At 39.1% G+C, this 15698-nt stretch overlaps 1 protein-coding gene across 2 annotated transcripts in view; it reads right to left on the minus strand.

Moving 5' to 3' along the window:
- The window catches only part of LOC108709728 (cytoplasmic FMR1-interacting protein 1), a 54179-nt gene extending 39739 nt beyond the window's left edge, over window positions 1-14440 (minus strand). Inside the window, exons 1-6 of one of the 2 annotated variants that reach the window (XM_018249813.2) lie at window positions 14077-14440; window positions 5809-5935; window positions 4259-4348; window positions 2577-2654; window positions 1272-1373; window positions 489-670 (exon numbers count right to left, since the gene is read on the minus strand). In XM_018249813.2, the coding sequence (XP_018105302.1) occupies window positions 489-670; window positions 1272-1373; window positions 2577-2654; window positions 4259-4348; window positions 5809-5925 (569 nt within the window). In that variant the 5' untranslated portion in view covers window positions 5926-5935; window positions 14077-14440. The remainder of the gene's footprint in view (window positions 1-488; window positions 671-1271; window positions 1374-2576; window positions 2655-4258; window positions 4349-5808; window positions 5936-14076) is intronic. The other variant, XM_018249811.2, reaches the window with a different exon arrangement.
- Between the last annotated feature and the right edge of the window lie 1258 nt (window positions 14441-15698).

The following is a 15698-nucleotide window of genomic DNA, read 5'->3' on the forward strand; positions in this document are numbered from 1 at the left end:
TGGCCAGCTTTAGTTATACTCATCGAAGTACTACAAAATACGAAAGATTAGAATGTTCCTGATACAGCAGGTAGGATGTGGAGTAATGATTATAGGATTTATATCATCTAAAGGTTAACTGTCAGATTGCAATGCTGGTTCAGCACGAAAAGAAATGTTCTTCTGTTTGGTGTCAGCCTTCCTGAATTGTGGGGTTATTACAAACCAAAGGAAAAATAAAAAGGTATGAACAATCCTATATTTTTTTTTTTTTAGAAAGGAACAAGCAACCAATTTGATGTGTATGTGTATATATAGCACCTGTTTGCATCTTTTCGATACAGTAGCTAGCTTTGCTTACAAAATAAATCTTGAAATGAACAACAAAGGGCACTTTACAAGAAATCCACACACCAAATATGTTGTTTATACAGCCAATAAACAAAGGTTCCTTATAACCATATTTCTATAAAACTGTATTAGCATTTTTTTTAAAATAAAGCCCTTACCTCTTGTATGCAGAGTGGTCATTTTTAACACTACACTTCATGTTTTTAAGCTCATCCAAGACAGCAAACATATTGATAAATTTGCCAAGTGTCATCAGGTAAGCTTCAGATACAAAGTCCTTCCGTCGCTCAGCATGACACAGGCGTTTTACCTCTGCACAGAACCGTTCTGTGGCATTTCTCTGTTGAGTTACACAAAGCATTTTGGAAAAACAATTAGCACAATTTGGTGAATTTTGTATGTCTTTTTTTTCAAAGGAACTTTTGATGTATTGCCAAGTTTTTTTACCACTGTATGATTGCTAGGGTCAATGATCCGAATAGTCCAGAGTGAGAGATAACTGGTTAAAAATACATTAGAAAATGCAGGAGAGCAAAGCATTCTACATGCACAGATCATTCAAAGCTTTTATGGTTACAGTGTATGGCAGCTACTACTCTGTGACCTGTATGCAAAATAAAATGGTGTTAAAGAATATTGTAACAATATCCAACATTTTAGCTTGAAAAACAAAAACAAAAAAAAAAAAGCTTTTCTAGTGAGAAACTCAGAATATGAACTATCATTCTATATAGACTTTGGATTGCAACTGGTCATATATTGTCTCTACATTTTTGCAAAAAAAGAAACAAGAAAAGTTCCATGCACAAAAAAAAGCTAAAAATGCTACGTCTCTTAACAAATACAATGGATTCATTTCAGTGCAGGAAATATTTGTGAGAAGGTGCAAAGTAACTGGGGTTGTTATAAATTTCACATATCATAGAACCAAGATTAATTACCTGAAAGTACATGAAGTTCATCAGCTTAGTAACCTCAGGCTCCAATACATCCACAGTTTTTTCATAGATTTCCACACGGTTAGGCTGCTCATTGCATTTAACCTGCCAATATTAGAAGCAAAACAACAGTTACAATACAAGAGAAATGAAGAAAACATTTTTCACATTTCTTAAAGTTTACTCTTATCACTCACGCAGAAAGCACTTCTATCCCAAGTCTGGCTTCACTTTGTCCCTTATACTAGATAAAACAAATCCAGTGCAAGCTACAGAGCACATGATCGGCAGCCGCAGGCCAGCCCTGTCTTTCCCAGCTGCCATAGGAAAGGTGCTGCTTCTAACGTGCCTACCTGAATGATATGCAAGGTAGGGAACACAATGTAAGGCAGCTACATTCATTACCCCATCATGAATATAGCAATGCTGAACATAAGGGTTTATTGAATGGGGCTAACACAGGTTTCTGGTCTTCAAAACAGAAAGCAGTGGTGCAAATAAAAAAAATAAAAAAAAGCGACAACTTGTGCCTGTTTTTTGCACTTTATGCAAAATTACCCCTTTAATCTTTTTTATTATTTGCTAGTTCCCTTCCCTTTTATGCCTCACCATTTTTTCCGTGTCTACAACCCTGTTTCGCTCACAGTCAATACTCTCTTTTTAACACTTTCTTTAACTCTTCATTTATTTTCCTTCCCCTGTCAGCTATAGCCTGCTTTCATGTTTTCAGGCTGCTCAGTATGTCTGCACACAAGCTGAAGCTATACATTTAAGTGCAGATAAATGGAGCTGGACAACAGAGTGGATCCACTTTTCTCAGCCTGCAAAAAAACAAAACAACGCAGGATGAAAGCAGTGGAGGCAATGCTTGTGCGTCCGGGGATCTAAGGTCTGTATATATTGCCAGAAAGGATGTCAGTATCACTCACTATGTCATTTTGGTATGCTCTCTCTTTCAATTATTTATTTGGATCCAAGGTACCTTGAGACAGAGAAATGAAACCCAGTATACTTCAGCTTTATTTATACAAGTATGGGACCTCTTATGAACAATGCTTGGGACCTAGGGTTTTTCGGATAAGAGGTCTTTCTGTCATTTGATCACAATACCTCAGGTTTTCTAAAAAAAAATAATTTGAAGTGTAAATATGTGTTATTAAACATAGGAACTGACTGCCAATAATGTTTGATAGCAATTCTTCAAATATCACAGCTCAAGAATACAAAAAGCTGCATGATTACAGTTCAGACTGACACTAGAGATCTAGCAGCAGATACACCCTCCCCCAGATCAGAATGGTCCAGTACCTGTGGTATAGCTCTTGAACAGCTTCTCCATGTATATAGCATGATAGCATACTCCTGCCCTTCTTCAAGCATTTCATTCTGTGTGGCAGATAAAAAAAAGTCAAATATGAAAGTCACAAGACTCTTATCAATGGAAAAACAAATTATGCATTTTATGTACAATAATATTCTATATTACAATATAGCTAAAATTGATGAGCAGAGTCAAATTGCCTTCCTCTAACCTTTTAGAAAGCTAAAGGTGGCCATACATGGATAGATCCGCTCGTTTGGCGACTCCCTCCGATATGCCCACCTTGAGGTGGGCAATATCGGGCAGATCCGATCGTGGGCCCTAGGGCCCAACGATCGGATCCTAGCATTCACAAACGGGTGGTCGGATCGCGGGACCGCATCAACGAACAGATGCGCCCGCGATCCGACGGGATTTTTAATCCCATCCGATCGAGATCTGGCCGACTTTCGGCCAGATCTCGATCGGGGAAGCCCGTCGGGGGCCCCCATACACGGGCCAATAAGCTGCCGACTTGGTCTGTCGGCAGCTTTTATCGGCCTGTGTATGGCCACCTTAAGAATGCAGTATCCCATCACATTTTATGTACCACTGAATTTTATTCAATTCCTACGCATATTTGAGCAATTGGTGTTTTAGAAATGCTGTATAATAAAACTAACTCACAAAACACCAAATCCCAAATTGCTGACAAATCCCTTGTAAAATGAAGCACCAGCAAATGTAAGCAACCCAGACCCAGCTTTGTGTTGGTAGTTTAGAGTACTGTGGAATTACTAAACCCATTTGAACCGATGCCATACTAGATATCTTTCCTTATATTAGCGGTGCAACCTTTTGTTTAGTGGCCATAATTGTGTTCCAGTTCTAAACTGCCCATGGGACACCAGTTGCCAACAAAGCTTTAATGGAAAAGTTATATTACGGTTGTAAATTTTATAAAGGATTTAACACTGTTAAAGCTTGTAAACACTAAGGGGCACATTTACTATGGGTCGAAGTAAAATTTACCGCATTTCCTACGATCAAAGGAAAAATCGTTTGATCAACCGATTAAATCCTTCTAATCGAATGATTCGAAGGATTTTAATCCATCAATCAAACGATATCCTTCTATCACAAATTGGCTAGAAAGCCTATGGGGACCTTCCCCATAGGCTAACATCGATGCTCGGTAGGTTTTAGGTGGCGAAGTAGGTGGTCAAAGTTTTTTTTAAAGACACAGTACTTCGACTATCGAATGTTCGAATAGTCAAACGATTTTTAGTTCGAATCGTTCGATTCAAAGTCGTAGTCGAAGTAGCCAATTCGATGGTCGAAGTAGCCAAAAAAAATACTTCGAAATTCAAAGTATTTTTTATCCTATTCCTTCACTCGAGCTAAGTAAATGTGCCCCTAAATATCCCCTGGTACTGCATTGCCATCTTATGGTCAGCAGCAGAAATGTAAAAGGAGATACTGTATCAGCAAAATATAACTGTTTTGTGCAATTACTGCTTGTATGTAAGCAAACATATACCATATATCTTATATATTGAACACAGATAATATAGTCTGCCAAGCTTAAAGTTTCATGGTAGCCTCTAAATAGCAGGGATGAAAAAAGTGAAACTGGAAGCAGCACAAAATTATAATAGAACTAGAGATTTACAGTGCAATCATTACTTACCATGCCAGAATGTACAGTAGCTTGTTCAATATATCTAGCAATCCCTGTAACAAATGCATTTCGGTCTTCAAAGTTAGTATTAAAATTAGGCTGAAAAGTTGAAGAAAGAAGAGCAGACATTATATTTTGGTCCCCCAAATTATACCAAGCACAATTTATTTGAGTGCATAGGGATACTGTACATTTTATCATGAATACAACACACATGCAACAAAGGTTCTAGTCTTCCAATCTACTCTGTGCATTAAAAGGCCATGTCCCTTTCAGTGATGCCATAAAACGACCATGTATGCACTATGTTCAAGTCCAAGTGATGCAACCCAGCGTAATGGTACAGAATTATGAAAAATATGTTTTGGGCTTTATATGCAATTATGCAAGTCTTAGTTACAAAACCCCCATTTCTCTAGAATAGCAATAGGTGTAAGTATACAAGTCGTCATAACAATGAAAATAAACAGACTGCCAGAAATGAATACTGCTTTACTAAGGCACATATAGCAATTTCAGGCCTGTTGCATGGGTGGACAATAAGTGGCAACTCAAGAGTCGAATAGTATTTACGAATTCGAATTTTTCGAGTGTCAAAATTTCCACATTCCAATTTCAATCCTCCTATTCGATTGTAAATTTGAAGGTGAGATTTATCAGCCTTCCTGACATTAGATTTGTATGAATAGAATAAGAATTAAATATGATTAGAATTTTTGAGTCGGAACCAATCAAATATTAAACATTCTAAGTTTTTCTTAAATAACCTCTGAGTCGAATTGTGACTATATTCACATGAAAAATGTGAATTCATTCACATGATTTAGAAATTCGACCATTGATAAATGGGCCTTCCAATGCGTTGCAGTTGCTTTATAGAGATTTAAGCGGTAATTGCCTGACCCATTAACATTAAACCACCAAAAAGAGAAGAGGCAAAGAATATAGGATATAGATTTTATTGATCAATCACCACATAAAACAGGTGGTCCAGGTGCACCAGACCCTCAGCTAAAGGAGCGGACAAGCCAGCAACAGGGGCCAGAAAAGGGGGTGTCGGGCAAAAAAAAAAGAAAAAGGAACAATATCTCCACTGGCTCTACTCCGTTTTGCGTAGGGCCAGTGGAGATGTTGCTCCTTTTTTAATGAATCTACAATAAACATTATATTTTTAACTTCATTTTTGGCTGCCCTTGTGGAATTTCTCTAAAATGCTCGTCACCCCATTTTCTCGCAAATTGCCGGACCCAAGACACTAAATGATCAAATGAACATGGAAATCTACCGGATATGATTTCTGGTGTTTTGTTATGTTACCACAGAGCTGTAAACTGATCAATCAACAAAATGCTCAAAAGGTGCTAAATGTATAAATTAGGTAGCTATTTGTCTGTTTCAATAATGCAAAAAATGGAGTTAAGAACTCCAGAGTTTGCTTTATTTTTGTATTTTAATCTCTAACAAATAGTTATTTACCTGGAGGTAAATTAGTCCTAATTACTCATAACCTCAGAATTTAGACAAAAACTGAAAGGTAAGAGTATCTTGCTAGAAAATACCTGGAACAGTATTGAAGAAGGAGGAGGCTCAATGCAGGGCTGCTGGTCTGGTAAAGGCAGCTCCTCCAACAGATCCACATTGGACAAAGCATCCTCCAATGTCACTTGGGTGGTCATCGTTGGGTTCCTATGAGAATTGACACAAAGAAGATATAAGCCAATAAAATACTCATTCAACCAACTGAAATTACATTATTATTACATTCATTTTCGTGACACATTAACATGCATTTTTTGTTCCCCTAATCACAGCTCTGTCTTACAGACTTATTTCATCTCCGTCTTGGACCTCTGTCCATAATTAGACATTTATTTTCAGCTACACTTTAGCATACCGTTGATAAATGGATACATGGAAAATGTGGCTATTTTTGATGCTCCAGTAGAAATAAGGTGACCTTGTAACTTTAATCATTTCCTTGCCTTTTGAATGCATAATACTATTTTTAGTACATGGAACATGGGAGAATGCCTTGTTATGACTGTAGTCTTGTTTTTGAACTGCAAGATGACCAAGATGCAGAAATGCAGCACGGTTTTTAAAAAAGCCAACCGCTGCGTAATTACACTAAGTGGTTTCAAGCTTAGGCAATGGCATACTAGGTTAGCTTATATACGCGGCAGGTCGGCTTTTTGAAAAACCGTACCATGTTTTCTCGCAGAAAACCGCATGTGTGTTCATGCCCTTAAGGTATCTTAAATCAAATAAAAATGATTACTTGTTGTAGAAGGAGTCAAGTGATTAAGGGTATTTTTAACGACCAGAAACATGAGATATTGATACTGCCATAAATTCATATACACAGCAGATTCACTTTGCATTTAACAGGAACACACACATATATAAAATTATACACGCTAATTACATCTACGAGCTTCGATCAAAATTCACTTTTTTTAAATAGAATGTACGAACATGGAGAGCTCAACCTGATCCCAACACACTTGTTGTAAGTGTAGGGTGCTTATCCGGAAGACCCTTCCCTCGCATAAGGGTCAATGGGTAAATGACAAAAGAAATTCGGATGCACACCTGTTAGTTGCAATTGTGTCCAAACAGTGATTTATTTGAAGCCCAAAGTATACATCACAAAGGGGCAACGTTTCGGACCCCTCCGGGTCCTTTTTTAAATAGAAGACAGTTTTTTTGACACATTCCTAAACTTGCAAATACCAGCCTTGTTTACCATGAAGTCCCTAAAAAAATCACTATTAGCAACATTTAAAAACAGATCTTAAAAGAAAACACTTGTGGAAAACAGAGTATTGGTTTCAACTGTGGTAAAAACAAAATGAGGCTGCTCACTGCAGCACAGGTTGGTTTCGATATACAGACAAGCACCTAAGCAGTGTGGTAAAGAACTGAATACTTCCACATACATTAGATAGAATATAAATTCTCAAATCTGTTCGAAGCAGAAGAACATCAGGGCAATTCCGCTTTTTTTCTCCTCACAACTTCCTTTGAATACTTGGTGGTCAGTCTGGTCAGGAACTGACCAGCAGGTGGCACTCCCATATCAGAGGCAACACACATCTGTTTGCTCTTTTGAGAAACGGATTTCAGTGCTGAATTCTGCTGGAGCAGCACTATTAACTGATGCGTTTTGAAAAAAACATTTTTTCCCATGACAGTATCCCTTTAAGCAAAAAGAGCTGGTGGCTCTACAATCAGATAATGGAAAGTCTTGGAGAGGAAGTTGCAAAGGGGGAGGACTGAGCACAGTTTTCCAGGTAATACAGACATTTTTGACCCAAAAGGTATTAAAATAAAAACTATTTCTTCTAACTTACATTATTTTACATGGTTTGATGCATTGTGAAAATGTATGCTATATGTATACTTAAAAATTTGTGGTGTTACTGTTGCTTTAAAGGAGAACGAAAGCTAAAACATAAGTGAAGCTGTATTACAAGTCTGTTAGACGAATCACTTACAGAACGGAGTTAATGCTGTGTCCCTGGTGTCTAGTAGTAGAAAAGGGTGTTCTGATGAGAATGCAGCCTAGGACTACAGTGACATCACTGATTTTTCAGCCAGCTTCCTCCCTGCTGCCCGAGGCAGCCTTGAGTCACGCTGGGCCAAATGATATCCTATTGCGCATGTTTCAGAGGTACAGCTTTCCTTCTTTCTATGATAACGTGCATGCAAATTCAGTGCATGCAAATCTGGAGCGGTCTGACTGCTAGTACTGAGCACAATGTCATTTATGAAGCGCTCCGGGGGCCAGGAGGAGTTTTTTTTTCACGCATGCACAATACAGAGGAAGAAGAAAAGAAAACGTGTACTCCTTTATCAAGATGGCGGCGGCATTTTACCGAAGAAGAGCTGAACATGATGCATTATTTTCTGCTTTTATATTCACATAGGTGAACTATAAATGAAGCAATTAAGGGCATCTTTATAAGAACTTCAGAGGGAGGTAGTGCATAAGTGTTGCCTTTCCTTCTCCTTTAAATATAAAAAAAAAAATCTGTTCTGCTCTTTTGAAAAACAGATTTTAATGCAGAATTATGCTGGAGCAGCACTATTAACGGACAGTATCCCTTTAATATCTTGGCATAATAAAATAAATAATGCATGTAAATTACAAAAGTGCTTAGAATAGCACTCTCACCAATTTTACATTCACTTGTTTTAAAGATTTACTTATCCTTTAACTACTGAATCATCAGACATGAAACAATCATGGTGGATGGGAACTGCTACCCCATTTTTCAGTTTTTAACATATGAGCCAGTCACGAACAAGACTATGTGATTGGATCCAATGGTGCCGTAGTTGCTTAGAATGGTCAGCAAATGGTCCTGCACATGGACTCATGGACAACAGGCTTATCAGTCTTCCTCATTTCGCAGCCTGCTTTATTTTTTAATTGAAAGGCTAATGGCAGAAATTACAAAAATATAATGAGATGTGCAAGATCCTACAGCATCTTCTGTCTATATATGCAACACAGTTTCTATAACACTAGTTCTATCTTTGAAAATGATAAAAAAAATAAAAAAAAAGTTTTAGAGAAGTATCTTTTTGTTCTCCCATATAAGTGCAAAGTCAGGTTCCTCCTCCCATTAGGATGTGTGAGACCACAGAATTTATTTTTGACATTGTACTAGGAAGCAGGTCTATAATCAGTAACGTAACTAGGTAGGGGCGGGCCCAGGTGCGGGCTGTGCAGCCGGGACCCCCCACAACCCTCCGTGTGAATTGCCGGGGGGCCTGGGGGGGTGCAGGCCCTGGTCCAATCGCACCCCCTGCTCCCCTGGTAGTTACGCCACTGTCTGTAATCCTCCGTCACAGTTCTGCAAGCCATCATTACAGCTCCATGAACTGTAGTCTGTGGCTACGTGCTAAAAAAACACGTTTAAAAGGATTCTTCACAGTAAAGTTGATTTTATTTGAAAGTCTCATTTTCTTAATTATTTTTTTGCTATTCTTGCATAAACAGATTTTGAGGACAAAGCACACAATAAATTGGTATGCTCAGATAAAATTTTGTGATAACATATTTAGTATATAATCAATAATCAGACAAGGGTTGCCACATGTCCAGTTTTCACCCGGACAGCCCAGTTTTTGGAAGGGCTGTACGGGTAAAAACTGCCTGGGAAATCCGGACAGGACATTGAAATTAATGGCATGGCAATCAGCCAATAGCTAATCTCTACGTCATCAGTTCCACGCCCGATATCACTGGCCCACCCATGCCCAGATTCACAGAATTGAAAAGGTGGCAACCATAAATCAGACCCATCCACCTTTCTACATAAACAGAACACAAAAGATTATATTTGCTCTCACAGAGAAAAAGAAATTAGTGCCGACTACATGCCATGGTGCCCAAAACACTGTTTAAAGGAGGAGAACTAAACCCTCTTGCCAATAAAAAAAACCCCTACCCTCCATAGTTCCCTCTTCCTGCTCCGTTCCCCCCCCCCGGCCCTAACTAGCAAGTCCAGTTGATTTGACTTATTACTATAGATGAGTGCCCAACCACACATAGTATCAAAATAACACTAATATCCAGTAGACTATCTCTCTGGACAATCCCCTGAATATCCTTAACTTAGTTGTGAGTGATGAGGATAAGGGCTCATTCCTAGCACAGATTTAGGGCACATAAAAAAATTTTTAGACATGCTACAACTGGTTATTCCACACAAGAAATACATGTATCTTGGGAACAGTTTGAGGTGCAGGGTAGCTATTGCTTTTTTGGCAGAAAGCTAGCAATCGTGTTTAGCACAAAAAGCTGTTAGCATTGTGATGCCATGTAATGGAGCATGCCTGGTACCTAACACACTACACAGTTTATATAAATAATGTACTGATATATTACAACTGTAAAGGAAGCACTAAAATGTGTTAAAGGGGTTGTTCACCTTTGAGTTAACTTTTAGTATGATGTAAAGAGTAATATTCGGAGACAATTTGCACTGAGTTTTCATTTTTTTATTTGTGGTTTTTGTGTTATTTTCTACAGTTTACAGTTGCTAGGGCCCAAATCACCATGTAAAAAGCCAAGTCCCACTGAGACACATTCAGTTACATTGAGTTGGAGAAACAACAGCCTGCCAGAAAGCAGTTCCATCCTAAAGTGCTGGCTCTTTCTGAAATCACATGACCAGGTAAAATGACCCGAGATAGCTACCTACACACCAATATTATAAATTTTAAAAAAATACACTTGCTGGTTCAGGAATGAAATTTTACATGGTAGAGTGGATTATTTGCAGTGTAAACAGTATAATTTATAAATAAAAACGACACCGTAAAAATCAAGACAGAATCCCTTTAACTCAAAGGTGAACCACCCAGTAAATAAACAAAATGCTGTGATTCTTTCATAAAACAGCAAAAAGTGGTTTATACAGTGTTCCCAGATTCAGTAACATGTGACCTTTTCTCAGGGACAGGCAAAAATAATTGTATACACTTAGCAAATAAAAGCATCACGATTATCGCACTTTTTTTTTTTTTTTTTTTTACTGTAGTGCAAAAATAAAGGTCTTTTTCCACCACAATTTCAAGTTTTAAAAAATAATTATTTTTATTCCCTCCACCCCACCCCCTTATGTTTCCTAAACACTGCTATCCAAGTCAGGACACCAGTCTTCTAGAATGGTTACATTTAATACAAATTAATAATTTGCTCAGCAGAAACGAATGTAACAAAAATCTTATCAGCTAATGTACCAAATTGTGACAGATGCTGCTACAAAGTTTTTGTAAAGAATGTGAAGGATGCTCACATGGGGCTAAAGCATCTGCTGCTGCTGCCTATTACATTTTAAATAAGTTGGGGGCTTGAGTTATTGAGCTGCTATAGAGAAGAATAGGAGCAGAAGAATTAATTTTTTTAAATAATGCACTTAAATTAGATAAATTAAAAAAAACATTATTTGTGATGCACTATTTGAAAACAAATGTTTAGGCACCTACAATAGATTATCACTGCAAAGATTGCACCGGTTCAAACTATTTTGCATAAAAGCATCAGTTTGCAAACACCCTTCATGGTTTGTCTTGATGAGACATCCTTGTGAAGAGTCGAGCACTAGTGTGAAAACCTGTGTGAACATGTTGTTATTCTTCACAACACAGTCTTAAGTTATTAACTCTTTAAATAAACAGTATGCATATACCCACTGTCAGCCTAATATAATATATTACTTGTCTGTGTAACCCCTTGTCTATAAAGGTATTGTGTGTCATATTTTAGAGTTTTTTTTAAATACATAAAAATCATCTTTCCTCAGGGAGAGATGAAACGGTTTTTTGGCTGCCGACTCACTGGGGACCCCAGAAATAACCAGAAAGACTCTATTGTTTAAAAAGGTATAGATAAATAGAAAGGTGCAACTGTTATAATATTAATTTAGAAAGGAACAAGACTCTGGCATATTAAACTGGATTATTGTTATAAGTAAAATAATCAGTGCAAAGTTTTCAGTGCAAACTACATAAACCTAGTACCACAAACAAATAACAGCTATATTTGGCACATGCACATTCATATACTTGAGTAGGTATACAAATACAGTGGAGGAGGAGTTAGGAGCCTAGCATAAGTTTACTTTTAAATAAACATGACGGGGGTTATTTATCAAAGGTCGAATTTTAGAGTAATGTGAATCAATTTCTATGGGGCATCATTTTAGAAGAAAAACTTAGCAAAAATTTGGCTCATCACTACGATCTTCAAATAGTTCAAGGGAGCTCTGCCATTGACTTCTACATGAACTTGGCAGGTTTTAGGTGGAGAATAGTCGAATTAGACTGAGGTGTGATAAATATCACATTCAAATTTGAGGACATCTTTATTGGCTAACTAAGTAAAAATTGTAAGCTTTCAGAGCACCCAGGCCCCTTTGTCAAGCAAAATACCTGACGAAGGGGCCTGGGTGCTCCAAAAGCTTGCAATTTTTACTTATTCAGTTAGCCAATAAAAGGTATCATCACACTTTACATTTTCTGCATTTTTTCAATGGCTAACACGTTACAACATCTTAAAATGTACCTGCTTCTGATGCTTTCCAGCTTTCAAATGGGGAGTCACTGACCCCATCTAAAAACAAATTCTATGGAAGGCTACAAATGTATTGTTATTGCTACTTTTTATTACTCGTCTTTCTATTCAGGGTCTCTCCTATACATACATTCCAGCTCTTTTTCAAATACATGCATGGTTGCTAGGGTAAAGTGGACCCTAGCAACCACATTGCAGAAATTGCAAACATGAGAGATGCTGAATAAAAAGCTAAACAACTGAACACCCATAAATAATTAAAACTATTTGCAAATTGCCTCAGAATATCACTCTCTAAATCATACAAAAAGTTAACGTAAAGGTGAACAACCCATTTAATGTAATTAAAAGTATAAATAACATTGTAGCCTTGCAAAGTCAATGACTCCCATTTGAAAGCTAAAAAGAGAAGAAGACTGCAAAGATTAAAAAAAGATCGGCTTGTTTTGCAACCTGGAGCAAATGTCAACCGGATTGGGTCAAGTTGGAAACTTATTCCATGTATGTGGCACTTGGGACTGCCTGCTTGCTATCTGGTTGAAATATAGGAAGATGTATAATTGGGCAGGTATGAAAAATCCACAAGAAAGGGGACATTAGCCTTCGACTAAGGCATCCCCCATATTCCTACATTATGATCAGCCCAATTTGGCCAGATTAAGTATCTGAGAGATATGAAACATGTAAGGCGGTGAGGTTGTATCCTTGAATTCTACAATAAACTACTTTATGTTGTGACAAGCCTGCCTTGAAGACTGGTCTCTGCTAGTGCCTGTCCTTCTTCTTTGTACCTAGGCCAGTCAGCCAATCATCCCCAATAACATGCTGTGGTTTATGGGCAAAGGCACATGGGGAGATTTTGAACTTTTTGTCCTCAGAGCATTTTGTAGTGGGCAGGAGGCAAAACATTAAAAAACCATTGGCTTCTGTAGTCACCTGAAAGCACCAGTATGCTTGCTTGACAGGTACTTATTGTTGGAAACACTCAACACCACATTTTCTCACAATAATCGCCTGTCAAGAGGCTGCAGGGGGTGATCTCCCCGTAAACCATAGCCTAATTGGAGTATAAGAGCATTGATCTAACATGTAGTTCCCCAACATTTGCAGTGTAACTAATGCCAGTCTCTGCTTTATAGGGGTTGTTGTTTGCATTGTAATACTCTCGAAAGAAAACTTGCCATAAAAAAAAGAAGGAAGTAGCTCCCTCCCTGCAGCTGTGGGTGTCACTTCTCTAGCTGTGTTACAAGGGACAGTAGAAAAGGCCTCAAACTGGAGAGAGGAAACTACTGGCACTGTAATAAAATGAGCCTACCACTGGCAAAACATAGATAATGGAAGCCAGCCATGTCTAGCTGCATATCCAGTCATGTAAATAATGCTTCTCTAAGGAGGGGGTCGCCTCCCCCCTCCAAATCCTCGTCCAGACTGTGACAACTGCACTTTTCTTAAGTGGCCCTTTCTCACTAGTATATAATATTTCAGAAGCAGTTATACATGAAATGCTTACAGGAACAGCAGCTGCTCAGAAGCAAGCTCACTAGCTCCCCAGCCCTCAAGGATTCTGGGAGTTGTAGTGCAACAGCTGAAGAGCAGCAGTTTAGCCTTTCTGCGTTTGTCACGAGCAAAGGAGCAATAGTAGCAAGGAAAGAGACGGATAGACTGCGGGTAGAGGGGAAGCTAGTTAGGGAGTGGTGGAAGGAGCAGTGATTGCAGAAGTGCTTCCGAGGTGTCTTACCCTATGCGGCCCCGGTTTCAGGTAATGGATTCTTCCCACGGCGCTCCCTGCTGCTTCTCTGCTTACATGAAGGGCAGCGGGTGACACCAAGAGAAGGGGTGCGCAAGTATCTCCCCGACTGGAACTGCGGCACAACTTCCCAAACAATCAGCCACTACGGAACAAGTTACATAAGGAAACACCCTTCCTCCCAGGACAAACTGTGGGCAGGAGCACTGCTCCGGCTCCTCCTCCTAAACCCCAGGGCAGGCGGCCCCTCCTTCAGCTCTGTGTAGCTGAGTGCGCCCTCATCTCTCCCAGAGAGCAGTGCATGCAGCCGGAGGGATGGCACCAGTGTTCACTGGTCAGTTTGTACGGAAGTCGCACACACTAGGACCTGCCAAGTCACACATAAACCCGCGTCGTCTCTTGTAGCCTAGGATTTTACTATGAAATCAGGGAAAACGTGGCAGCTGTGGGCGGCGCACTTACAGTACAACCCCCATTTTACATATTTCAGGGGAAACTTAAAATCAGGGAAATGTGTTAATGAGCCTTATGTGTGAAGTATACAAAGGAAATAAGGTCAGAAGTCATCATTTGATCTAAAACACATGTAGTGCTGTGCTCCCCTTCTGCTCCAGCAATGCATACAATCCCCCTCCTGCTCCACACGCACAGCTTTCTCCTTCCCTGCTTAACAGCTTGCCACTTTTGCCTGTAGGGTCACATTTCCACGGCCTTCCTTCTCCACTAGGGCTCACCACTTTCTCCTGGAGAGTCACATTTCCTCTCACTGCTGCTGCTGTAGCCAGGCTTTCTCTTCCTGCTTCACTCATCTGCTGGATATAAACGTGACTACCTCCCAACTGTCCCTTTTTCAGAGGGACAGTCCCTCTTTTGACAGCTCAACCCGCAGTCCCTCATTTGTACTGGAAAGTCCCTATTTTCTCTGCACTGAACAGCCAGAAACAGAAACAAAGTTTCTAACTTAATTGGCTTTTAGCAGAGAGCACAGAACTGCCAGTACAAATAAGATACGTTGTAACAATTTTGAGGCACAAAAAAAACAGTTTAGATAAGGAGAAATATTTTCAAACTTTCTTAACCTGCCAAATTTTGTAAATGAACATGGTAATTATGAGGTGTGGCCACAGAAAGGGGCGTGGTCAGATTTTTTGTCCCTCTTTTTACTTCCAAAATGTTGGGAGGTATGCGCATGTGAGGGAAAGTTTCAGGAGCCATAAATCACTAAGTAAGGGGTTTTTTATCCAAAAATATAGCGGTTAGCATGGGACAGAGCTAAAAAAAACTATGTAAAATCCAGGAAAACAAAACGTAAAATGAGGGAATTGCATTAAGAATGGTGGGACTGTAAAAAAGAGACTTAAAATGCGGGAAAACGTCATATCCAGGGACGTAAAGTGTGAGGGTCAGTCATTTAGGCTTGTGGTAGCAATAAAGTGACTGATATGCCTCTGATGTGACTGACCCGCAGCCCACATAAGTGCATACCTACAACAAACAGCTACCTTTCCACCCTTTAGTTGTTGGCTAGCAGCCCAACCATTTAGAGGAGCAGGAAGAGAAGCACTGGCCACATACTGCTCCAGCTAATGGAATACTGGAACATGTCCAACGGA

The sequence above is a fragment of the Xenopus laevis genome, chromosome 2S, assembly GCF_017654675.1.
Source record: "Xenopus laevis strain J_2021 chromosome 2S, Xenopus_laevis_v10.1, whole genome shotgun sequence".
NCBI classification, from domain to species: Eukaryota; Metazoa; Chordata; class Amphibia; order Anura; family Pipidae; genus Xenopus; species Xenopus laevis.